Here is a 27,714-nt window from a genome sequence, read left to right as displayed (position 1 = left end):
CATTTAAAATTCGGTATTTAATATTAAAGTACACCTACTGTAATGCACATACAGTATCACAGCAAGTATTGTGTAATGACACAGCACAATACCGTAAAATTGACTGTACTAGATCTATACTGTAAAAAAAAAGTGAATGCTACCATCATTGAAAGGAATGAATGATTGGATGAATGAAGTACATTTATTGAGGTGAGGGTTTATATTTCACAGTGTTTTACTGTAATTACAAGGGATTGGTGCAAGATTTGACCAAATATTTAGAGGTCATCATCTGAGGAAGTCTGTGAAGGAAGAAACCAAATGAAAAAAGTGTCCAAAAAACAGATTTTCACCAGGTCAAATACATTTATTGTGTTATAGGTATCATGATACTTTAATCTAAACCAAAGTAGATAATTATAATATTGTTCTATACATCAGTTGGAGTCTATAAGCTTCACTATTAGGTCCTAAACCTAGCATAAAAGTGCATCCTTGTAGCTGTGTGGGCTAATATAGTCAAAATGTTTCCCATCTGTTAAATTGAGCCAATGGCAAGTTGAGCAAATTGAAGTGTTTTCTTCCCAGGCGTAATGCAAGGCATTATTGCTGGGATATGAGTCATCAACAGGGCCTGGCCTATGTTAAAAGTGTTGTAAAAAGGTGTTAAGCCTGTGTTAAAAGATGCTTAAAATTATTAAAAGACAAAAAGTGATTGTGAATTGTGTTTGGGATATATAGATAGACATGGTTTTAAAAAGATAGTGGCAATTTTATTCAGTACTGACATCTTTAGGTGGCTTAACTTATCCTGTCCCGCAGCTCACCTTACCTCATAAGTTGTGCCAAGAGACAATTTTTTTGGGACTAGCTATGTTTTCAAAATTGTAATGTTATCATGAATTCTGATTATTTCCAGGGATACACAACATCCTGAAATATATGTAGATATTTTGTTAGAAAGAACACTATATTTCGCTTGACGGAGTGACGCTGAATGTAAAAAAAAATGGCTCAACTTACCCCACTGTCCCCTAAAGTGTTTACTTTTCACAGTGTATCTAAGGTTTCTGGGATAATGGTGTTGATCTGAGTCATGACCAGCCTTTAAAATCATTTCATGGCTACAGATGTGAGTGCTACGGGTCGGTAGTCATTTAGGCAGGTTACCTTGGTGTTCTTGGGCACAGGGACTATGGTGGTCTGCTTGAAACATGTTGGTATTACAGACTCAGACAGGAAGAGGTTGAAAATGTCAGTGAAGACACTTGCCAGTTGGTCAGCGCATGCTCTGAGTACGCGCCCTGATAATCTGTCTGGCCCTGCGGACTTGTGAATGTTGACCTGTTTAAATGTCTTACTCACATTGGCTGCGGAGAACGTGATCACAGAGTCGTCCGGAACAGCTGATGCTCCCATGCATGTTTCAGTGTTACTTTCCTTGAAGCGAGCATAGTAGTTATTTAGCCCGTCTGGTAGGCTCGTGTCACTGGGAAGCTCTCGGCTGTGCTTCCCTTTGAAGTCTGTAGTAGTTTGCTGGCCCTGCCACATCCGACGAGCATCTGAGCCGGTGTAGTACAATTCGATCTTAGTCCTGTATTGATGCTTTGCCTGTTTGATGGTTCATCGGGCATAGCGGGATTTCTTATAAGCTTCCGGGTTAGAGTCCTGCTCCTTGAAAGCGGCAGCTCTACCCTTTAGCTCAGTGTGAATGTTGCCTGTAAACCATGGCTTCTGGTTGGGGTATGTATGCACAGTCACTGGGGACGACGTCCTCGATGCATTTATTGATAAAGCCAGTGACTGATGTGGTGTACTCCTCAAGGCCGTCGGAAGAATCCCGGAACATATTCCAGTCTGTGCTAGCAAATCAGTCCTGTAGTTTAGCATCTGCTTCGTCTGACCACTTTTTTATAGACTGAATCACTGGTGCTTCCTGGTTTAATTTGTGCTTGTAAGAAGGAATTAGGAGGATCGAATTATGGTCAGTGTGGTCTACAGCTTATCATGACATACTCAAGACTTCCTTATCATACAACCTCAAGACTTCCTTAGATATTGTGCATCAGCTGTTGTTTACATAAATGCATAGGTCCCCACACCATGTCTTACCAGAGGCTGCTGCTCTGTATTGCCTGTAGAGTGTATAACCTGCCAGCTGTATGTTCTTAATGTCGTCGTTCAGCATAAGATATTACAGTTTTTTATGTCACGTTGGTAGGATAAACGTGCTTTCAGTTCATCCCATTTATTTTCCAGCGATTGAACGTTAGCTAGCAGGACGGAAGGCAAGGGCAGATTAGCCGCTCATTGCCTGATCCTCACGAGGCACCCTGATCTCTTTCCGCGAAATCTCAGTTTTCTTCTCCAGCGAATAACAGGGATCTGGGCCTGGTCGGGTGTCTGTATTATATCCCTCCCGTCCGACTCATTGAAGAAGAACTCTTTGTTCAGTTTGAGGTGAGAAATCGCAGTTCTGAAGTCCAGAAGCTCTTTTCAGTCATAAGAGACGATAGCAGCAACATTATGTTACGCACAACGCGAAAAAACAAACAAAATAGCGTGGTTGGTTAAGAGCCGATAAGACGGCAGCCTTCCCCTCCGGCGCCATCACTACAACCAATCTGTCCTCTATACATTTTAAATTGATGGGGCGCTATAACCACATATGAGTTAAATTGGTACAGCATTCTCAATCACGGGTGCAATAAATATAGCCTCTTACAAGGTATGCCTCAAAATATGTTAACGGTACAGAAACAACAATACCATAGACCCACTATTGGTCAAAAGATTTTCTGTGGGGTGGAATTACAGTACCATTCAAAATACAGCAATTCTCCCAAAATGCACCATTTATAGTATGCTGCAGTAAAACGTTTAATTTTTCTTTTTTTTACTGTTGATAATACCTCAAATTACCGTATAAATTAATTTTCCATTACAGTGTTGAATCCATGCTGCTCGTTGAGTTATGGATATACAATCAAGATTATCTTACTGACGATTTTACCATTATCCATGAGCCATTATTCAATATGTTTAAAGCAGTGATTTTGACCGTAAACTGTTGGCCATGTATAGACCCATAAACTGAATTAATGTAATAACTGATCAATTATGTAATGTCAATAGGTTTGTTTAGTGTCTCTTACACGATGGTAGACCTTGCTGAATAGTCACATTGACCTCATCCCGTCAGTAGATGATGCCTGGCTATTCTTTAAAAGTGCCTTCCTCAACATCTTAAATAAGCATGCCCCTCTCAAAAAATGTAGAACTGGGAATAGATATAGTCGTTGGTTCACTCCAGACCTGTCTGCCCTTAACCAGCACAAAAACATCCTGTGGCGTTCTGCATTAGCATCGAATAACCCCGTGATATGCAACTTTTCAGGGAAGTTAGGAACAAATATACACAGGCAGTTAGAAAAGCTAAGGCAAGCTTTTTCAAACCGAAATTTGTATCCTGTAGTACTAACTCAAAAAAGTTCTGGGACACTGTAAAGTCCATGGAGAATAAGAGCACCTCCTCCCAGCTGCCCACTGCTCTGAGGCTAGGAAACACTGTCACCACCGATAAATCCACTATAATTGAGAATTTCAATAAGCATTTCTCTACGGCTGGCCATGCTTTCCACATGGCTACCCCTACCCCGGTCAACTGCCCGGCACCCTCCACAGCAACCCGCCAAAGCCCCCACCATTTCTCCTTTACCCAAATCCAGATAGCTGATGTTCTGAAAGAGCTGCAAAATCTGGACCCCTACAAATCAGCCGGGCTAGACAATCTGGACCCTCTCTTTCTAAAATTATCTGCTGAAATTGTTGCAACCCCCCTGTTCAACCTCTCTTTCGTATCGTCTGAGATTCCCAAAGATTGGAAAGCTGCCGCGGTCATCCCCCTCTTCAAAGGGGGTGACACTCTAGACCCAAACTGCTACAGACCTAGATCTATCCTACCCTGTCTTTCGAAGGTTTTCGAAAGCCAAGTTAACAAACAGATTACTGACCATTTCGAATCTCACCATACCTTCTCCGCTATGCAATCTGGTTTCAGAGCTGGTCATGGGTGCACCTCAGCCACGCTCAAGGTTCTAAACTACATCATAACCGCCATCGATAAGAGACATTACTGTGCAGCCGTATTCATCGACCTTGTCAAGGCTTTCGACTCTGTCAATCACAACATTATTTTTGGCAGACTCGACAGCCTTGGTTTCTCAAATGATTGCCTCGCCTGGTTTACCAACTACTTCTCTGATAGAGTTCAGTGTGTCAAATCGGAGGGCCTGTTGTCCGGACCTCTGACCGTCTCTATGGGTGTGCCACAGGGTTCAATTCTCGGGCCGACTCTCTTTTCTGTATACATCAATGATGTTGCTCTTGCTGCTTGTGATTCTCTGATCCACCTCTACGCAGACGACACCATTCTGTATACTTCTGGCCCCTCCTTGGACACTGTGTTAACTAACCTCCAGACGAGCTTCAATGCCATACAACTCTCCTTCCGTGGCCTCCAACTGTTCTTAAACGCAAGTAAAACTAAATGCATGCTATTCAATCGATCACTGCCCGCACCTGCTCGCCCGTCCAGCATCACTACTCTGGACGGCTCTGACTTAGAATACGTGGACAACTACAAATACCTGGGTGTCTGGTTAGACTGTAAACTCTCCTTCCAGACTCACATTAAGCATCTCCAATCCAAAATCAAATCTAGAATCGGCTTCCTATATCGCAACAAAGCATCCTTCACTCATGTTGCCAAACATACCCTCGTAAAACTGACCATCCTACCGATCCTTGACTTCGGTAATGCCATCTATAAAATCGCCTCCAACACTCTACTCAACGAACTAGATGCAGTCTATCACAGTGCCATCTGTTTTGTCACCAAAGCCCCATACACTACCCACCATTGCGACCTGTACGCTCTCGTTGGTTGGCCCTCGCTTCATACACGTCGCCAAACCCACTGGCTACAAGTTATCTACAAGTCTCTGCTAGGTAAAGCCCCGCCTTATCTCAGCTCACTGGTCACCATAGCAGCACCCACTCGTAGCACGCGCTCCAGCAGGTATATCTCACTGGTCACCCCCAAAGCCAATTCCTCCTTTGGTCGTCTTTCCTTCCAGTTCTCTGCTGCCCATGACTGGAACGAATTGCAAAAATCTCTGAAGCGGGAGACTCACATCTCCGTCACTAGCTTTAAGCAACAGCTGTCAGAGCAGCTTTCAGATCACTGCACCTGTACATAGCCCATCTGTAAACAGCCCATCTATCTACCTACCTCATCCCCATACTGGTATTTATTTATTTATTTATTTTGCTACTTTGCACCGCAGTATCTCTACCTGCACATTCATCTTCTGCCGATCTACCATTCCAGTGTTTAATTGCTATATTGTAATTACCTCTCCACCATGGCCTATTTACAGTGGGGCAAAAAAGTATTTAGTCAGCCACCAATTGTGCAAGTTTTCCCACTTAAAAATATGAGAGAGGCCTGTAATTTTCATCATAGGTACACTCCAACTATGACAGACAAAATGAGAAAAAAAATCCAGAAAATCATATTGTAGGATTTTTTATGAATTTATTTGCAAATTATGGTGGAAAATAAGTATTTGGTCACCTACAAACAAGCAAGATTTCTCTCACAGACCTGTAACTTCTTCTTTAAGAGGCTCCTCTGTCCTCCACTCGTTACCTGTATTAATGGCACCTGTTTGAACTTGTTATCAGTATAAAAGACAAAGTCCACAACCTCAAACAGTCACATTCCAAACTCCACTATGGCCAAGACCAAAGAGCTGTCAAATGACACCAGAAACAAAATTGTAGACCTGCACCAGGCTGGGAAGACTGCATCTGCAATAGGTAAGCAGCTTGGTTTGAAGAAATAAACTGTGGGAGCAATTATTAGGAAATGGAAGACATACAAGACCACTGATAATCTCCCTCGATCTGGGGCTCCACGCAAGATCTCACCCCGTGGGGTCAAAATGATCACAAGAACGGTGAGCAAAAATCCCAGAACCACACGGGGGGACCTAGTGAATGACCTGCAGAGAGCTGGAACCAAAGTAACAAAGCCTACCATCAGTAACACACTACGCCGTCAGGGACTCAAATCCTGCAGTGCCAGACGTGTCCCCCTGCTTAAGCCAGTACATGTCCAGGCCCGTCTGAAGTTTGCTAGAGAGCATTTGGATGATCCAGAAGAAGATTGGGAGAATGTCATATGGTCAGATGAAACCAAAATATAACTTTTTGGTAAAAACTCAACTCGTCGTGTTTGGAGGACAAAGAATGCTTGCATCCAAAGAACACCATACCTACCGTGAAGCATGGGGGTGGAAACATCATGCTTTGGGGCTGTTTTTCTGCAAAGGGACCAGGACGACTGATCCGTGTAAAGGGAAGAATGAATTGGGCCATGTATCGTGAGATTTTGAGTGAAAACCTCCTTCCGTCAGCAAGGGCATTGGCTGGGTCTTTCAGCATGACAAAGATCTCAAACACACCGCCCGGGCAACGAAGGAGTGGCTTCTTAAGAAGCATTTCAAGGTCCTGGAGTGGCCTAGCCAGTCTCCAGATCTCAACCCCATAGAAAATCTTTGGAGGGAGTAGAAAGTTCGTGTTGCCCAGCAACAGCCCCAAAACATCACTGCACTAGAGGAGATCTGCATGGAGGAATGGGCCAAAATACCAGCAACAGTGTGTGAAAACCTTGTGAAGATTTACAGAAAATGTTTGACCTCTGTCATTGCCAACAAAGGGTATATAACAAAGTATTGAGATAAACTTTTGTTATTGACCAAATACTTATTTTCCACCATAATTTGCAAATAAATTCATTAAAAATCCTACGATGTGATTTTCTGGATTTTTTTCCTCATTTTGTCTGTCATAGTTGAAGTGTACCTATGATGAAAATTACAGGCCTCTCTCATCTTTTTAAGTGATAGATCTTGCACAATTGGTGGCTGACTAAATACTTTTTTTGCCCCACTGCATAACTAGTGAATAGCCTTCTCTCTATAAGACTATGGGTACCTTTTTATGCTTATCTCGCCTTGATTTAATTTTGTATCATTTATTTTTATTTTTATACAGATTCATTTTAAATGACTTCCGTAAATCAGTTGCCGTCCCTCAATTGTTCATGGATGATGTGTCTCCTCCTGGGCAGCACACTGTAAGGGTCTGATCTGAGCGGGTCCTTGTCCTCTTTTGGTCAGACAGGAATTTCCCTCATGCTTCTGTTGGGGTTCATTTCATTGTTCTTTGTCAATCATTGGCTCATCGGTGAAATTCGCATTATAACACTATCTTTAATTAAATCATTCAAAAACCTTTATAAATGCAATTGCAGACAGAAGTTGACAAACAGGAACATAGCACGCATGTTTCTGAGTAAGTTCTGCATCAAAGAAAAGGTCCCATTTTATTTTATCAAACCCAAAGTCCAGTTCTCTTGATGTCACTGCCTACGTCATTATCTTTTACTCATGAGACCAAAGCCATGCCTACACAGCTATATAAACAAGGCTTTTAGTGTGTTATCTAAAAGATTAGCAGTAAATGTCCAAGTTGATTTATAGTGGATTGTCTGACGAGTCTCCTATCTCTTACACTCCCCTGCAGAGTTCTGTTTTCACAGTCACACATTTCTCAGGAAGTTTCTTCATAAGAGGCAGAGAGCCTAGAAAAGTACTGTGGAACAATATTAAACCTCATAATCTATATATATTGTTAATCTGTAGTCTAGGACCCTGTAAATGTAATGAGGGAGAGGTCGTATAACCCCTCCCCTGCTATTAATACAACATAAGCATAATCAATTATTCTAATAGATCAATCATTTGGTACAGCCCCAATCATGACCCCTAAGTGAACTCCTGACACTTCATAAAATGCGCCACCGAGTTTCCTCACAGACCCCCACTGGAAAGCTCTGCTGGCAGAATCAATCACTCGAAGTCAATCTTAAATTAATCATTGTTTATTGTCAGCGCGCTGGAGAGGTTCCAACCAATTCAATGGACCATAGTACACATGTCAACCAGGAGCTCTCCTGGGCAGACCCAGCAGTTGTCTTTATATATGGCTATACACAGACAAGTTATATTTGCATGATTTAGCATATTTAATTAATCATTACCGTTTTGTTTCATTCATGTGACCGACCAATACTGGTTCATAACATGTGACCGACCAACATCTCACGAGGCTTCTCCTCTCTAAGCTGAGACCTTGAGACCTAGCTTTTGTTTGTTCTCAAAACAAGGTCTGAAACATTACTGTATAGTAATTCCATTAATTCCTCTGGAGGACTGCACCTAATCTCTCTCGGCCAAGGTGACTTTTATCAATCGGCTCTATTTATGCTCAGATTCTAAAATGCTAATTAGCGTCAAAGTAGACATCCTGCAAGACTACAAGCTCCTGCACGTCATTTCTAGCTGACACCTTTGCATTAGCAAAGGCATTGTGTCAATTTTAAACTTGCACAAGACATTTCACAGAATTTTCCATTTAAAGAAATGTAGCTCATTTATTAATTACTACATTTAGCTAACGTTAGATAGTTAATCCAGAGATTCTTACCGATGCCTCTAATCGGCAGACTTGTAACCACATTAGTAGCTAATTAGCATTTCATTTTAGGGGGGGGGGGGGTTAAATACAGGCAAATATATTGATAAATGTCACCTTGTCCTAGAGAGATTGACATGGTTATCAAAACGTCATGCCAGGGTAAGCCTACATGAAACACAGCCCTTATTAGTGTTTTAAAAAATGATGGGAAAAATGAATGGTGGATAAAAGATTGTAACCATTTCCCGGTTTGACCGCGAAAGGTTCCTTGAGGATCTCCAGGGTTCAGCGGGCCGACAATAATTCTAAGAGTGTTCTGTGTACACTAAGACCATTCACTGTCCTATTACTAGCTGGGTACAAACAATATAAATAACAGGTCTTTGAATGTTATTGTAAGAGTGGACATTGGAGTTGAGGATCATTGATTAGTAATGCCTGATGTGTGTCCATGAATTCCACTCTGTCACATGAACTGATTGGGATGGTAGTTGCTTCTAGAGAATCAAGTATCACTCTACTCCAGCCACAATTGGACCATGGTGTTGTATTTGACCCCTCCTGCAGAAGCTGATTCGGTGTAGGAATAAGGCGGTGAGGGAGAAGGGTGTGTACCAGGTGTTGGACTGGGTGGAGGCAGAGAGGCCCAACAGCATCAAGGTGTTCTGGAACTGTGTGTTCAGGGACCACCTCCTGCTGCATTACCCCACGTTACGTCTGCTCCGAAACCGCCTGCTGGACGGTCAGTTCTGGAGTCTTCACTCTTATTATTGTATTATTATGGTATTATTTTGGCATTTGTATGGATAGGTTAATATCTATATATAATTCTAACTCCTAGTATAATAGTATAATATAAATGTAGTCACAATGGTGGATACTTTGAAGTTGAGGTTCAAAGCCTTATCAAATTTGTATTTATTATAATTTGTTATTAGGTGTACATTAATTAGGTTGCATGGTTGGCTCAATTTTGCCTCCAATCCCTTGTAGGGTCGTTCACATTTTATGAGAATCTGCCAGAGAAGATGGAGAAGGAGGAGGAGGATAACAAGAAGAAGGCTTCAGCGGATGGGGAAGAGGAAGAGGAGGAGGAGGAGAAAAAGACAGGAAGGAAAAATAGTAAAAAGAAAAGTGAGAGTGCAGAGAAGGGCAAGCCCAGCACGTCCACCCAGTCCACCCCCAGTCAGAAGAGGAAAGTCCAGAGGGTCAAAAACTGTGAGTCCCAGGCTTCATGTTCCCTGGGGGAAAGAGGAGGCCTTGCATCAGAAAGTCTAAAGTACCTCTGTAACTTCAAACAGACATTTTCTTGAGTAAATATTGACTCTTGAATTCATAGCGTAGGAAGTAGTGGGGGAGGGAAAATTTTTTTTTTCAAGTCACATCTTAATGACTGTCCCCAACATGTCCCAATGCAGGTTCTCCTTTTTGCAAGGGGGAGAAATCTGACATCTGGACCTGGCCCTTCTACAAGATCCAGCTCCCAGTCACCTGTGGGGACAAGGAAGGCATGCTCATCAGAAACAAGCTGGCCACAGGTACGTCGTAACAATGGACTTAATATGATATGTTTGTGTGTAATGGTTGGCTCATTGACATTGCAAATGGGGAATAGCCAATCACGAAGAGGTGTTGCCAGCTGTGAACTCTATAGGTAACATGCAACCCCGGTGAATGTGACTGTAGCCTACATCAAATGTTGCAATGGTAAAAAGTTGGCTATTATTTTCGTCGGCATGATCACTTTGCCTACTCTAATATGTTGGCATGCATCTCTTTTTTTAACCAATTCTGATGGTTCTTAAAAGTGGAATTTTGCTAATATTACCGTTATATCAACTCTGAAAATCTTTGGCACAGTAGGCATGAATTCACTTGCCAATAACGTTGCATACTTTTGAAAGGTCTATCATTTTCATCGAACACAAAGTTAACATAAGCCCGAGATGCCTTCAATTGGCCAATTTATAGGCATGCCCAATTTTGACATATTATTTTAACAAAGTGATGTTATGTAGGTAAATAAATAATCAGAAGAAAAACATGTTTATTTATTAGCCTAGTGGTTATAACTATTTAGGCATATAGTTGTGAAATAAGTCTCATGTGACATTATTGTCAAAAGCTCAAGACATACTGTTACATGCACAGTAGGTCTATATTATTTATGGATTGATCATATAGAAATATTAAAACATTATTTTATTTAAAAAATATATATTACATTTTTACCCCTTTTTCTCCCCAATTTCGTGGTACCCAATTGTTTTTAGTAGCTACTATCTTGTCTCATCGCTACAACTCCCGTACGGGCTCGGGAGAGATGAAGGTTGAAAGTCATGCGTCCTCCGATACACAACCCAACCAAGCCGCACTGCTTCTTAACACAGCGCGCATCCAACCCGGAAGCCAGCCGCACCGGGTTGGACACCTGCTTAATAACTCTTAACTGGTTAGGACAGCTCATGAGGTGTCCTAAATATCTATCGACTTGATGTGACTCTTATTTATAGCTTCACCTCTTATAGTTTCAAGGATAGCTATAGTTTTTTACCCATCAGCACTTACTGTAAATGTTCTACTCTGAGACCCTTTGTGGATACGGGCCCAGATCTAATGTATAGTCTTTAGTGGGTTAACACAGTATTGTGATGTGCAGGAGACCCATGTTTCATTCACAGTCAGGCACATGTGTACTACGGTCCATTTTTACTTTGCAGGGTTTTAATTTGTGGTGGTGTGAATGATGTCTGACTTCATCATTGGTTTGTCTCAGGGGAGAAGTGCATTGCGGTCCAGGGTCGCTGGTTCACCCCAAGTGGCTTTGAGGAGTTTGGGGGGAAGAAGAGCAGAAAGAACTGGAAGTACAGTATCCGCTGTAGAGGCACCACTCTGGGAAAACTGATCCAGGTACAGCATATATTTTGATTTCATTTATTTGACCATTTAAAAACACAATTCAACCAGACGTGGATACAATTGATTTAAAATCATCAAATAAAACACAGAAAAGTTGAACAGCTTGGTCACTTTTCAGACTCTAATCAGGCCTATGTCATTTGGACAATGTTTCCATACACTACTACACTCTGGGATATATATACAGTACCAGTCAAACGTTTGGACACACCTTCTCATTCCAGGGTTTTTCTTTATTTTTACTATTATTCTACAATGTATTCTACATTGTAGAATAATAGCGAAGACATCAAAACTATGAAATTACACATATGGAATCATGTAGTAACCAAAAAAGTGTGAAACAAATCCAAATATATTTTATATTTGACATTCTTCAAAGTAGCCACCATTTGCCTTGATGACAGCTTTGCACACTCTTGGCATTCTCTGAACCAGCTTCATGAGGTAGTCACCTGGAATGCATTTCAAACCAACAGGTGAGTCTTTGTAAGTTAATTTGTGGAATTTCTTTCCTTCTTAATGCATTTGAGCCAATCAGCTGTGTTGTGACAAGGTACAGAGGATAACCCTGTCTGGCAAAATACCATGTCCATATTATGGCAAGAACAGCTTAAATAAGCAAAGAGAAATGACAGTCCATCATTACTTTAAGACATGAAGGTTAGTCAATCCGGAAAATGTCAAGAACTTTGAAATTTTCTTCAAGTGCATTTGCAAAAACCATCAAGCGCTATGATGAAACTGGCTCTCATGAGGACTGCCGCAGGAAAGGAAGACCCAGAGTTACCTCTGCTGCAGAGGATTAGTTCATTAGAGTTAACTGCACCTCAGATTGTAGCCCAAATATATGCTTCACAGAGTTCAAGTAACAGACACATCTCAACATCAACTGTTCAGAGGAGACTGCTTGAATCAGGCCTTCATGGTCAAATTGCTGCAAAGAAACCACTGATAGGCAACAACACATCTGCCACACTGACCCTCCAGACTAGGGCCCCTCGGGGATGCGTGCTTAGTCCCCTCCTGTATTCCCTGTTCACCCACGACTGAGTGACCGACCACGCACGACTCCGACACCATCATTAAGTTTGCCAACGACACGACGGTAGTAGGCCTGATCACCAACGATGTTGAGAACCTAAAGGGAGGAGGTCAGAGACCCGGCAGTGTAGTACTAGGACAACAACCTCTCCCTCAACATCAGCAAGACAAAGGAACTGATAGTGGACTACAGGAGACAGAGGGCCGAGCACACCCCCATTCACATCGACAGGGCTGTAGTGGAGCCGGTCGAGAGGTACAAGTTCCTCAGTGTCCACATCACTAAGAATCTATCATGGTCCAAACACACCAACACGGCACCACAACGCCTATTCCCCCTTTAGGAGGCTGAAAAGATTTAGCATGGGCCCTCAGATCCTCAAAAAGTTCTACAGCTGCACCATTGAGAGCATCTTGACTGGCTGCATCATCACTTGGTATGGCAACTGCTTGGCATCCAACTGCAAGGCACTACAGAGGGTAGTGCGTATGGCCCAGTACATCACCGGGGCCAAACTCCCTGCCATCCAGGACCTGTATACCAGGCGGTGTCAGAGGAAGTCCCAAAAAATGTAAAAGACTCCAGCCACCCAATCCATAGACGGTTAATTCTGCCTCTGCATGGTAAACGGTACCAATGCACCAAGTCTGGAACCAACACGACCCTGAACAGCTTCTACACACAATCCATAAGATTTCTAAACAAGACTGCTAGATAGCTAATCAAACGGCTATCCGGACTACCAGCATTGACCATTTTTTGCAATAACTCTTTTGCACTGACTATGCACACAACCTGGACTCCACCCACACATTAACACATACTTACACTGAGACCCGACCCACATACATAAAAACACCCACTACATACACCCACTTGGGATTCATTTTTTCCAGAGAATCTACCAAGTCTCAATACCAGGAATAATTCATAATTATCCAGAGTCCCGGAAAATGTCCATAACAACTGGAAGTGTCCATTTAAAGTTTTTAAAACCAAGATATGGTCCCTATGCCAGGGTTCTCCCCAAATAAGAGGGGCGCTACGCCACCTTGTCGGCTGGGCTGCACCACTATGTAAAGATTTCAGAGCAAATAAAACTGCTTGCTTAACCCGGGTTTATTAACTGCATTCGAATCGCGTGTGCAGTCCGGCAGTGTCAATTATGCGTGTGCTTTGAATTCATGCTCACTTTGTGTGAAGTAAATACGCTAAGCTAAAGGCTTCCATGCGACAACCTGTTAGGATAATTTTATTTTTTGCTAATCTAATGCTGCTCATGTTGTGTATTTTATGGAATTGCATTAGTGCCGACATTGGGGAAAAATCTCATTACATTTCTTAAGGAAATGGGAAGTGTGAGTGTTTCCGGGACAGTCCCGGGATCCCGGTTACCGATGTCAATCCCTGACACCCACACACATAACATGTATACACATGCATACTAACACCACTCACACACACACACACACACATATTTTCACTCTCACCACATATGCTGCTGCTACTGTTTATTATCTGAAGCGTGACAAATAACATTTTTTTTAATTTTATAAGCTTTCAAACACACTGTCCACTTGTGACAACCAGCCCCATTGTGGGGTTGGATGTCACATAGTATGGAGTTGGTTGTCACAATGCTTGCTTGTTGCTTATTGCTTTTGTAACAAGAAGTGAAGAATGTAGCAAACAGATTCTAGAAATACCCTTTCTTTGATCATACAATATTCCTAACATAATTCTGCATTTTATGCCTTAAGAATTACATGACATTTTTAGTAAATGACAGGAAAAATGTGTATATGAGAGAGAGGCAATGAAGGGACCTCTTTATAACACAAGCACAAAAGTGCTTGGGATTTATTGTGTATTGGCAGTGTCAATGATGATAGTGACAGCCAACCCTATATTCCATGTGACAACCATCCCCAGCTATCCCCTTAATGATAATTAAAGACATGTTCCAGAACTTTGGTGACTAGTAAGTCTCTCTTTTTTAACCTCCCGCTTTGGACTGGATGTGTCAATGTGTATTTCACAAATGCATAATATATGAGCAGAATGACTGTCTTATTTAATTAGCCATGAAATCCCTATTTTGAAAGTGACTGTGCACTGGGAGCTGTGCGGTGCCATTTCCCCTACATTTCCCCCATGTGGGCCAGCCCCCTAGCAATTAGAGTTCTGCCCAATGAGCTTCAGCTCCTTGCCATTTGAGTGACAGCTAGCTAGATGCACACACAGCAGCGCAAGCGAGCGAGAGAGCAATGACGTGGTGCACATATCTGCACAAATGTGATGTAAGATGCAATTTTAAGGGACCATTAGCTTTTTGGCTTATTAGCCTACTTTCAGAACTATTGCCTAGAATGTTTTTATACCAGCTTTAATATTGCTGATAGATTGTGGGTTCTATCAATGTAATTGTTTGCATAAATTCCAATCCCCCATATATATTTTTTTAAATATATTTGTTTACTTCTTTATCATTTTACCCTAATCCTTCCACTCCTCCCCTAGTTGGAGTAAAATAATGGACAACAATACTTAGGCTTCTACTTTTAGTTTATACATATTATATACATTTTACAGACACAGTGTATTTGACATTACTTATATATTTTTATTTGTTTTTAGTCCAACACTTCAGCTACCCTCAACCCCTTCCATCTATCTCTAATTTCCATCAACTGTGCTGTAATGTTTCACAAACGTTCTGAACCTTTCTATTATCATAGTTTCTACAGATTGTAAAGATGAATATTTTTCCTAAGATTAGCTTCAGCCATTCCTAAACTTGCGAACCAAAACAAGCTACAGTTACGTCATTTGACTGATGCTCTAATCCAGAGCGATTTACAGGAGCAATTAGGGTTAAGTGACTTGCTCAAGGGCACATCAACAAGGGCTCTTAACCACTAGGCTACCTGCTGCCCTACATATGGGCAGTACCAAAACAAGTTATCTAATCTCTTCGCAGCAAAATCTCCAGAGCTGGGATTGGTTGTATCCCTCATATACATAACATTCTATTGGTTGCAAGAATTTTGTATAATAATTAAATGGAAAAACAAACTTTTTAATCCAGTGTTGTTTTGTGTATCAGTTCATAAACCACGTACCATGGAATCGGCACATCGAAAATCTCTTCCTATTTTGCGCAGCTTTCAATTTTTGGGTTATTAATGGAAACTGGTATACTTTTTTGTAATCACAATTTTCTTTAACAAATGTTGGTCTTTAATGTAGGGTCGACAGACAACTAACTGCCTTACCTTCTTCCCCTTCCACATGCCTCTTCCAATTTGGATATAGCAGACATTTACATATAATTTTGTTAGCTGCATGTGTGACAACTCCAACAGTCATATTTCTGATATCATTAACCTCTCTGCGCACAGAACCGGGATGAAATTCGACAACATACGGTGATCGCTACATGAATAATCATATTAAACATTCATGAAAATACAAGTGTCTCACATGTTTCGAAAGCCTAGAATCTTGCTAATCCAACTGCGTTGTCAGATTTTAAAAATGATTTACTGCGAAAGAATACGATGCGATTATCTGAGGATAGAGCTTGAAATCTTGTCTTGAAATCTAGCTGGGTAGATAGCCAATGAGCTGAGGTAAACGGCAATATGTAATGTTTTAGTGTTGGAAGACCAACCCATGAAGTAAACTCCGGGGTAAAGAGGGTCATTCGCCATTGAAGTTTCATACCGGAAGGAGGAACGCATGTTACGCACAGCGTTGTTTTGGTAAAGCGCATCTTCAGCTGTTTCTATATCAATCAGTATGGCAACTAAGTCAGGGAAAGCTAAATCTAAGTCTAGATATACAGATGTACAAACAATTTTAGAAGAAATTGATCGGGAAAGTGAGACAGAGATTGTTGGAGGACGATTCATTTAGCGATTCCCAAATGGAGGAATATTTTTTGAACAGAGAGGACATCGTTTTGGACTGGTAAGTTATTCTCATGCTAATGCCGTTGTTTGAAATTAATAATATAAAATATTATTTGTGATTTTTAAAAATGTTAGTAGCAATATATAAAAATGTAATGTAATGAAATGTGAGATGCGTGTGTCTGCCGCCTCACTCCACCCCCACATGAAATAGCCTATTTGAGGCTGTTGAGGGGAGAGCAGGCCCATAACAATGGCCAAAGTGAAATGGAGACAGTAGATACAGCTGGTCTGTTGCAATATAATAAAGACAGTATATCTAGCTGGTCTGTCATAATATAATAGAGACAGTAGATCTAGCTGAAATGTCATAATATAAAATAGACAGTAGATCTAGCTGGTCTGTCATAATATAAATGAGACAGTAGATCTAGCAGGTCTATAATAATATAGTCAACCTTATGTTCCCTGTACTCCATATACAGTGGGGCAAAATAGTATTTAGTCAGCCACCAATTGTGCAAGTTCTCCCACTTAAAAAGATGAGAGAGGCCTGTAATTTTCATCATAGGTACACTTCAACTATGACAGACAAAATGAGAAAAAAAAATCCAGAAAATCACATTGTAGGATTTGTTATGAATTTATTTGCAAATTATGGTGGAAAATAAGTATTTGGTCAATAACAAAGTTTATCTCAATACTTTGTGATATACCCTTTGTTGGCAATGACAGAGGTCAAACGTTTTCTGTAAGTCTTCACAAGGTTTTCACACACTGTTGCTGGTATTTTGGCCCATTCCTCCATGCAGATCTCCTCTAGAGCAGTGATGTTTTGGGGCTGTTGCTGGGCAACACGGACTTTCAACTCCCTCTCTGTGTTTTTAACTGACTTGTCTAGTTAAATAATGTTCAAATATATTTTTTTATAAAAATAAGTAGACTGGGATATGACTCAATAAATTAAGATGCTAGTTAACTCGTGGCTTGACCTAGGGACTCAGAAATAGGTTTGAAATATAGCTCTCCCTTTCCTCTTTTCAACAAACGTACATGTTCATGGATACTCCCATAATTAAAACATTTACAAAGAAAATAGAAAATATCACACATTTATTGTTTTAGTTGTACTTATAAAAAATACATTCCTCTCACCTCAATGTGTCACGACTTCCGCCGAAGTTAGTTCCTCTCCTTGTTCAGGCGGCTTTCAGGTGTCTGCGTTGCCGGTTTTCTAGCCATCATCGATCCACTTTTCATTTTCCATTTGTTTTGACTTGTCTTCCCACACACCTGGTTTCAATCCCATCATTACATGTTGTGTATTTAACCCTCTGTTCCCCCCCATGTCCTTGTCCGGAATTGTTTATTGTAATTTATTAGTTTATTGTATTGCTTGTGCATGTTATTCTGGTGTGCGACGGGTTTTGTACCCATTGATTTATTGTTCTGTTTCCGGTGGTTTTTATTATTAAACTGCGCCGTTGTAAACACAGTTTTTGCTCTCCTGCGCCTGACTTCTCTGCCGCCAGTACGCACGTCTTACACAATGTTTTGTCATGCTGACATGAACTGACCAGGTGGATGAGTTATTTCGAAGAATTCACACAGGTCCATTTCTGTTGGTAGTAATTAGCACTGTCACAACCAACCCATGAGGCAACCAACCCCGGTATCCCCTACTTTTACCACACTAAATCGGTTTATCATTACATATAGCAGAAAATTGGGCCAGACAGAGCAACGAACTATAGCTACACATTATACCCTTTTTGTTTTTCTGTAAATAAACAAACTGTACAGTTACAGTGCCTTGCGAAAGTATTCGGCCCCCTTGAACTTTGCAACCTTTTGCCACATTTCAGGCTTCAAACATAAAGATATAAAACTGTATTTTTTGTGAAGAATCAACAACAAGTGGGACACAATCATGAAGTGGAACGACATTTATTGGATATTTCAAACTTTTTTAACAAATCAAAAACTGAAAAATTGGGCGTGCAAAATTATTCAGCCCCTTTACTTTCAGTACAGCAAACTCTCTCCAGAAGTTCAGTGAGGATCTCTGAATGATCCAATGTTGACCTAAATGACTAATGATGATAAATACGATCCACCTGTGTGTAATCAAGTCTCCGTATAAATGCACCTGCACTGTGATAGTCTCAGAGGTCCGTTAAAAGCGCAGAGAGCATCATGAAGAACAAGGAACACACCAGGCAGGTCCGAGATACTGTTGTGAAGAAGTTTAAAGCCGGATTTGGATACAAAAAGATTTCCCAAGCTTTAAACATCCCAAGGAGCACTGTGCAAGCGATAATATTGAAATGGAAGGAGTATCAGACCACTGCAAATCTACCAAGACCTGGCCGTCCCTCTAAACTTTCAGCTCATACAAGGAGAAGACTGATCAGAGATGCAGCCAAGAGGCCCATGATCACTCTGGATGAACTGCAGAGATCTACAGCTGAGGTGGGAGACTCTGTCCATAGGACAACAATCAGTCGTATATTGCACAAATCTGGCCTTTATGGAAGAGTGGCAAGAAGAAAGCCATTTCTTAAAGATATCCATAAAAAGTGTTGTTTAAAGTTTGCCACAAGCCACCTGGGAGACACACCAAAAATGTGGAAGAAGGTGCTCTGGTCAGATGAAACCAAAATTGAACTTTTTGGCAACAATGCAAAACGTTATGTTTGGCGTAAAAGCAACACAGCTCATCACCCTGAACACACCATCCCCACTGTCAAACATGGTGGTGGCAGCATCATGGTTTGGGCCTGCTTTTCTTCAGCAGGGACAGGGAAGATGGTTAAAATTGATGGGAAGATGGATGGAGCCAAATACAGGACCATTCTGGAAGAAAACCTGATGGAGTCTGCAAAAGACCTGAGACTGGGACGGAGATTTGTCTTCCAACAAGACAATGATCCAAAACATAAAGCAAAATCTACAATGGAATGGTTCAAAAATAAACATATCCAGGTGTTAGAATGGCCAAGTCAAAGTCCAGACCTGAATCCAATCGAGAATCTGTGGAAAGAACTGAAAACTGCTGTTCACAAATGCTCTCCATCCAACCTCACTGAGCTCGAGCTGTTTTGCAAGGAGGAATGAGAAAAAAATAAATGTGATGTGCAAAACTGATAGAGACATACCCCAAGCGACTTACAGCTGTAATCGCAGCAAAAGGTGGCGCTACAAAGTATTAACTTAAGGGGGCTGAATAATTTTGCACGCCCAATTTTTCAGTTTTTGATTTGTTAAAAAAGTTTGAAATATCCAATAAATGTCGTTCCACTTCATGATTGTGTCCCACTTGTTGTTGATTCTTCACAAAAAAATACAGTTTTATATCTTGATGTTTGAAGCCTGAAATGTGGCAAAAGGTCGCAAAGTTCAAGGGGGCCGAATACTTTCGCAAGGCACTGTATTTCACTGATGTTCCAATCAGTCACTCAACACTCAAAACCAATGTCTGTTCCCCTTCTCTCCCCCTTCATTTCACCATTCCACCCACCTCAGGGAGGTCATTTAACTTCACCAGACATTAAAAGAAGAAAGAGTGCACAGGTAGGAGATCAATCTTTCAATATACCACATTCTCTGGATTAACAGCCAAACTTTATTTGACTATTTAGTTGTACAAATGCTCTCAAATGCTTAGTACATCCACATCATACTGTATATCTATATAACAGTACAGCATCATTCTATGTAAAAAAAAATATATATCCTTGCCTTTAACAACTGAATGCAATCCAATGCAATCCAGGATCAAATGAATAGAACGGTAACACGGTAGCATGGTAATTCAGCTTCTGTAAGTACAACCTCTTACCATACTGGGCATAGAAACATGTGGAACCATTGGAAATGCATAGAAAGTGCTGCATCGTCATAGCATCGTCATAGCATCTGAATACATGTTGTTTATGATTGTTAGTCATTAATCAGTTTTATTGCAACATCTGAACTTGACAACAGCTTAGCCTTATCCGTTGATATTGTGATGTTTATACGGGCATGAATTTATATTTCTTGTGCGTGATCATACTTTGACCAATGATCATTTTGTTTGTCCATGTTCTTACCATATTGGATAAAGAAGAGTCTATTATGTGACTGATATATGTAAAACTGGTCTGTCCCTTTTTTCCTATCTAGGCCAAGAGAGCACTGTTTCTCTCTAACCAATCAGCAGGCTCAATCACAGGTATATACACCAATCACAGCTCAATGGAATCTTTCTGAATCCTTTAGACATGACTATCTGGTAAAAGGGATGGTGTTGTCTCTCTAACTTTGTGTTTTTGTTGTTATAAGGTTTTGTGACGCAGGCCTGACCTTTCACACTTATATAATAAACCATCTTTCCCTAAACCTCTTTGTTTATCTTTACTTCAGAATCTGAGGAGGATGACAATGATGAGGAGGAAGAGGAGGAAGAAGAAGCTGAGCAGGAAAGCGAGGAAGGAGAGAGAAGAGATCAGGCAAACACTGCTGGAGAGAGCAGTACAGGAGGCAGCCATTGTGGTGTGAAAAAGTCTGTCTTCAAAGTCACCTGTGGAGCCATCAATGGAGTGCTACATAAGGATCGGTTTGCATCAGGTACAAATTTTACTGGAGACACTTTTACATGTTGGCAACCCTCTTTCTCTGGCTGCACCTCAAATACTGACCCCACTTAGTGCTTTTATCAAGCAGAAAACCCATTTCAGCAGATCCACAAGGTCTGCCATGAGAGGTGACTATATAGTTCCCTTAAGGAAAAGCACCTTCAGTCAGACGGCTTTCACTGTGAGAGCTTCCCATGTCTGGAACTCACTGCCTTCAGACACACGTAACAACACTCAACCTGTCTGTAGTTTGTGAGGTGTGTAGATTTTCTTTGTTAATTTTCTGTCTTTTGTTTGGTTGCTTTTTGTGTTATTGCTCTGTCTGTCTGCATACTAAGAGTTAGTTGTCATGTGTTGCTGCTCTCTGCTCTGTATGTGCTCATTGTCTGTACTGCCCAGGGACAGCGGTAGAAAGTTTGCCTACTGGCTAAAACCGGCACTTTTACTGAAAATGTCCCTGCAAACATAAACGTAATAAAGTAAAGTAAATGACAAACCGTTAGCTATTGTTGACAATACACTACATGTTATTTTACCATAGCCCCATGTCACTCTGGTCAGCTGTAATGCGCCAAATGTAATGTATATTAAGGTTATAGTAGGGTTTCATTTGAGTTTGTCCTGTCCCTATCTTCTCTGTTGACCCAGGGTCGTGTGGAAAGAGCATCCGTACGGAGCTGCGCTGGATGACCCCGGTGGAGTTTCTGACGGGGGGGTCAAATCTGGAAGATCCCTCTTGGAAGAAAGACATCCAGTGGGACGGGAAACCACTCAGCCTCCTCATCGAGGTACAGACGGAAAGAGAACACAGAGAGAGAGAAAGAAAGATTAGAGAGAAAAAATGTGTGCTTGGCACTTACCAACCTACTGTACAAGGAATGGTTTAAGATAGTCTGCAAGGTCTTTAAGGACCTGTGGTGAAAACATTTGCTGTCTTCAAAGACGTTTTACTAGTACTACTACTGTCTTTGTTTGTTTCTCATTTCCAGAGTAAGATCTTGGTCATCCACTCTCTCCTGTGTAAGTGCAAGCTGTGCAGCTCCACGGCCAAAGACAGGGTAAGTTTCCCCCTCGATCCTCAGGAACATGGTGGCACCCACTTACCAATCAGCAAATCACATTGGTTAAACGAATGCTTCAGTTGTAATAATGAAATTCCAAGATGCTTCTTAACATCACTGTATAGGGAATGAATGAATGAATGACATTTTCGTGTCAAATCATCAGTCGGCAACCCATCCCTTACGGGATTAATTGACACATAAACAAGCATTACAATGATTCACAGTGATAATTCAGTGATAGTTATTCTGGTGTTCTGCGCAGTGTGCACTGTATAAATAATGAAAAATAAATCAGTACATAATAGTAGATAAGGTTATCCAAGCAATAATAATAATAATAACCCTAGACCTGTAAAAAATTATACATAAATACAGAAAAATTAAACAGAAGGTGTTTCAACCTGATCTTGCACAAAGAGAATATTCAAGTGTGAGATCAGAGAGATCAGAGAGAAGACTGTCAGACAGCCCTACAGACAATCTATACACATATGTGCACTTTGCTATATAAAAACGAAATACTTTTAGAATGTAATTATAGGTCGCCCCTTTTTCTTTTATTCCAGGCTTTATCAAAAAACTTCAGAGAACAGAAATACACAAAGTACAAAAAAACATTTCAGTTTCTCCTCATCACTCAGCCACATATTGCCAGGGTAAATCTGGTGGGTTCCTGAAATAAGGACAAGTGTATATATATCGCGGTAGAAGGTGCAATGGATGATAAAATGAATGTTATTCTCTATTTATTCGAGGTCACAATAGTTACATCGTTTTTCCTCATCCATTATCCCGACCTGTTTCAATACGCAGGGGAAATATCCCTGGTCTTACACATGGCGATCTCTTGCTTTTAGGTAGGTTGTACATAATATACTGTATCTCTCACACACAAATTCACCCTTAATCAAACAAAAGGTTCTCAATTTGGGTTTATGAATCATCTCCCCCACCAATTTATTTTCATATTGCGTCATCAGTTGTTTTTAAATAGTATCTATATCTCCGTTAATTTGGTCTTCGTACAAATGTTAAAAGTCAGACTGCTGGAAAAGGGCCGACCGACATTTTGGTTGCCCAGGCTCCTCCTATGAAGAGATCCCATTGAAAACTTTTCTGGCAAAAGGCACATCCAACAGTCTATTCCAAAGTCTCACTATGCACGCCTTCCATCTCACGCCACAGGGATCCCAGCCCATGTCCCCAGTTAAGGCCAAATATTAATGCCAAATATGTATAATTGCTAGTAAACTCAAGAATGTCTTCACCACCACAAAATTGAAAACCAATTGACTGGACGTAATAACATTTTCCGCAGGTTTTGTTCAGTTTCTGCCATAAAAATACATCAGCATTTCATCATCATATCCTACTCCAGTATTTAACTGTTTCATTTATTTTGCCAAATCATTCATAAACAAAGCAAACAGAGTTGGTGATAAGGCATGTCCTTGTTTTACACCCGAGGGTGTGGGAAACCAATCTGTACGATATTCGTTAACACACAAACAGGCAGTTGGTGCTTGATTGTTAACCATTTCCTTCTCACCTTCCTCTCTTCTCTGTCTTGGCAGCATGATCAGGATAACGATGACGACTGCTTCATCTGTAGAAGCCAGGGTAGCTTGATATGCTGTGATGAGTGTCCTCGCTCCTTCCATCAGAGATGTCATCTTCCTAATGTGGATGATGCTATCCTGGGGTGAGAAGAGTTGAGGGTTGATGAGAGACAGTGAGAGAAAGAGATTGATATAAGAGAGGTATGTTTGTTCTGTGTAGGTAAACTTAGCTGTCAGCTTTTTGTGCACAATTGAAATGTGTGTGTGTGTGTAATCACAGGGATGATTGTCCGTGGATGTGTACATTCTGTGTACTGAGGGCCAGTCAGTCGTGGCGCTACCCCAAACAAATGACCTACCAGGAAGCCTTAACCTGCCGAATCTCAGACCACCAACTGGTGAGGAGCCTGAATGAATGACTTCTATCATTGGTCCAACTACCTCCAATTGCCTGTCCATTATAAGCATTACCATATATTTGACATTAAATAATTATTCAGAATTAAATGTAAACAATATTTGACCCTTCACATAAAGGTGTGTTTACTCTGACAGGAATGCCAGTACCTCCTGCTGTGTCTATACCATGCGGACGAGGAACACATCGCTGTGGCAGATCCTTGCATCAATGTCAGTTTGCTTGGTTCTCTCTCTCTCTGTGTGTGTGTGTGTGTGTGTGTGTGGTGTGTGTGTGTGTGTGTGTGTGTGTGTGTGTGTGTGTGTGTGTGTGTGTGTGTGTGTGTGTGTGTGTGTGTGTGTGTGTGTGTGTGTGTGTGTGTGTGTGTGTGTGTGTGTGTGTGTGTGTGTGTGTGTGTGTGTGTCAAAGTTCACATATCTCCGTCTGTATGTTTCATTGCCAGGTGAGAAACTACACCAGTGTGATAAAGACCCCTATATGGCTGGACAGGGTTGTGGAGAAGCTGCAGCAGAATCTCTACCAGTCGGTGCAACAATTTGTGTCTGATGTGTTGCTTATCTTCACCAACTGTGCCACATTTAACAGGGTAAGACTGCACTACGGCAGTATCCAATGTGAAGAATTAAGGTAACATTTTTTTTAACAAATCTTGGAATTGTGCTAATGCATGTATAACATTTTAACAATGTGTCTTTTTTTAATCCATAACAAATATGAATTAGGCTAAATGAGTTGTGTTTTATGCATTTCTAGTTTATTATGTTTTCTATACAAATGTGTCTGTCTTTTTTTAATGAAGGACAATGCAGAGTTCCGTGGGATGGGTGAAAGATTGAAGGATCTATTTGAGAGAGAGTTCAAGAGTACATTCAGTATCCAGCTTCAGCATCCAACTGCATCCAACAGCCAGTAGAGCCTTCATCAAGTCTGTACTGTTATCTCACTATGAGACAACAGGGAATATTCACCATGCCCTGGTCTTTCTATACAGCCTTCATACAGACTTGCATGTACATTATTATCCATCTAGTCCTTTCATGAATTTCTTTCATTCGTTCTGGCAGTCAAAATGGGTGTGTGATGATAATTGAAATAGAATGATGGTGGTAACATTGCATTTCACACAGTAAATGTTGCTTTGCTAACTTCTCATACAAGAGCCTTAGAATTCCTCACCTTCCAGGTTCTTACTTCTGGTTAGGCCTCACTAGATTCATGTCCAGGGATTCTAGCGAAAATAAACTCATGAATTTCTAAAACATTGTACAACATAGTACTTGTTTGACTGTGTAGGCTACCAGAATGTGGTTCTGTTGAGGAGAATATCATCAGACAGAGCAGCAGCACCCTCTTTAGGGCAGTTAGGTCAGCGGGTGCTTTGGGTCTCTGCCCTCATGCAGGACCTGCATACGCTGCTAATGTAACAGTTGTTAAAGTACTGTGTGAATTTCACCAGGTTCATATATTAATATGGCATGTTGATTTGTTAAGTGTGTACTTACATATTGCCCTGCGTGCTCGTGCTCAAATCATTTTGATGCGCTATCAGAGGTAGGCACGTTTTTTCTGTCGTCTTCAGAAAAATGTGATTATTTTAAGCACAAAGTCATACACACAGTGTTTTGTTCATGAATAATGTTGTATATTTAGATGTTACTCATAAGTTGATGGTTTTGTTAAGATGCACCTGTAACTACTTTTTAGGATGATATTAACATTCTGAATTCAACATATGGTTAATAGCTAGCTCAGGTATTAGCAGGCTATTGTTTGTGTGAACGATGGCGAGCTCCTCGAATGATCCCAGTCCCTTGTGTTGTGCATCTGTTGTAGAAAGTGGCGTCGATTTGCTGAACAAATGTGCTCTACAAATGTTTTATTTCCTTTTGCATGCAGGTATGCGGTTTTATCTATGTAAAATATATGTTATGTGTTGATGCATAATAAGGAGAGGCTGTACTAATTTTTGTATTCTAAAATCATTTTGATGCGCGATGAGAGAAAGAGGCGACGATTCTCAGAACGTATGTGGCTCTACAAATGTTTTATTTTCTTTTGGATCCAGATGCAGGATGCAGAGAGTGAATTCTGCTTAATTAAAACAACCTGATCTCCAAAGTCCACATCTATAGTCTCACATACAGCCCGGAATCAAACCAGGGTCTGTAATGACACCTCTAGCACTGAGATGCAGTGCCTTAGACCGCTGCGCCACTCGGATCATTTTTGGATGATCATCTCTCTCATTGAATCAACAGAGGTGTGTTTCTCTTTGCAAATATCTTAATCCTTTTCTCTTTTTTAACCTTTATTTAACTAGGCAAGTCAGTTAAGAACAAATTCTTATTTACAATGACAGCCTAGGAACAGTGGGTTAACAGTCTCGTTCAGGGGCAGAACGACAGATTTTTACCTTGTCAGCTCAAGGATCCCCGATCAAGCAACCTTTCGGTTACTGGCCAAACGCTCTAACCACTAGGCTAGGAATTTAAAAGTAATCCTCGAAGTAATCATCTAGTTTTTCAAAAGTATCTTTAATCTGATTACAATATTTTAGCTGGTAACGTTACGGATTAAAGTTACCGGTTTACATATGGATTATATGTAATCTATTACATGTAAGGGATTACAAAAAACAGTAACTGTAATCTGTTACTCCCCAACCCTGACATTAGGCTATAACTATCTCTGAAATATGAATAACATTACTACACAGCACAGACCATACACGTAACGTTACTAGCTAGCCAGCCAGCTAATGTTACCTAGCTAGCTAACAGTACACTTTAACTTGAAATGAAAACGATTTTCTGACAAAATTAGAAATGTATAATATCTGAAAATGTAGCTAGCTAGACTTTCTTACCCGTATACATTAATGGACGCTTCTCCCTCTCTGTCACAGATGCCCTTAGTTTGAAGATGTGAACATTCTGTGTGTTCTCTTTTCGACTCTGTCTGCAAATTGCAATGTCTGTCACGAATATTACCGAAGGTGGCTCCCCTTCTTGTTCGGGTGGCGCTCGGCGGTCGTCGTCGCCGGTCTACTAGCTGCCACCGATCCTTTGTTCCGTGTTCGTTTGGTTTTGTCTAATTGGTTTCACCTGTTCATTGTTTGGTTGTTAGGGTGCGGTTATTTAAGTTTGTTTAGCCCGCTTCTGTTTGTGCGGGCTTGTTCTTCTGTATTTGTGAGAGGGGTTAGTGTTTTGTTGGGTTTTCTCGCTGTCCTAGTATTTCACGTAAGGGTACTATTTTGTTTTATAGTTACGCCTGTGTTTGGGTATACTATTTTGTTCCTATGATTTTTTGGACATTAAAGCGTGTTTTTTCCCACATCCTTTGCTCTCATTGAGCGTTACAATCTCCTTAGCTGTCATACTATAATTCCACTGATTTCAGAACTCGGTCCTCCGGAAAGTGGAGAGCAACACTTATGCAGTTCTACTACTTGATATCTTTCAAAAAAGCAGTGTTAGAAAGGATTACCTACACATACAGACCAGCTAATATTATAGACAGAAGTGTGCTACATTGCAGACCAATCCGAATCTCTCGGCATGTCCTGCCCACTCATTATCTCAGCCAAT

General features: G+C 40.9%; 1 protein-coding gene across 1 annotated transcript in view; it reads left to right on the top strand.

Moving 5' to 3' along the window:
* LOC139421020 (nuclear body protein SP140-like protein) overlaps nucleotides 1-27,462 on the top strand; it is a 28,601-nt gene extending 1,139 nt beyond the window's left edge. Inside the window, exons 2-15 of the mRNA XM_071171493.1 lie at nucleotides 9,157-9,331; nucleotides 9,583-9,807; nucleotides 10,008-10,127; nucleotides 11,366-11,499; nucleotides 19,993-20,040; nucleotides 20,635-20,683; nucleotides 20,875-21,078; nucleotides 21,735-21,874; nucleotides 22,076-22,144; nucleotides 23,725-23,852; nucleotides 23,990-24,107; nucleotides 24,265-24,339; nucleotides 24,570-24,713; nucleotides 24,927-27,462. Coding sequence (XP_071027594.1) covers nucleotides 9,157-9,331; nucleotides 9,583-9,807; nucleotides 10,008-10,127; nucleotides 11,366-11,499; nucleotides 19,993-20,040; nucleotides 20,635-20,683; nucleotides 20,875-21,078; nucleotides 21,735-21,874; nucleotides 22,076-22,144; nucleotides 23,725-23,852; nucleotides 23,990-24,107; nucleotides 24,265-24,339; nucleotides 24,570-24,713; nucleotides 24,927-25,040 — 1,743 coding nt within the window. The 3' untranslated portion in view covers nucleotides 25,041-27,462. The remainder of the gene's footprint in view (nucleotides 1-9,156; nucleotides 9,332-9,582; nucleotides 9,808-10,007; nucleotides 10,128-11,365; nucleotides 11,500-19,992; nucleotides 20,041-20,634; nucleotides 20,684-20,874; nucleotides 21,079-21,734; nucleotides 21,875-22,075; nucleotides 22,145-23,724; nucleotides 23,853-23,989; nucleotides 24,108-24,264; nucleotides 24,340-24,569; nucleotides 24,714-24,926) is intronic.
* Nucleotides 27,463-27,714: the final 252 nt, after the last annotated feature.

The sequence above is a fragment of the Oncorhynchus clarkii genome, chromosome 12 (assembly GCF_045791955.1).
Source record: "Oncorhynchus clarkii lewisi isolate Uvic-CL-2024 chromosome 12, UVic_Ocla_1.0, whole genome shotgun sequence".
In the NCBI taxonomy this organism is placed as follows: Eukaryota; Metazoa; Chordata; class Actinopteri; order Salmoniformes; family Salmonidae; genus Oncorhynchus; species Oncorhynchus clarkii.
The sequence above is the reverse complement of the archived record's forward strand: the minus strand, read 5'-3'. Positions and strand labels throughout refer to the sequence as shown.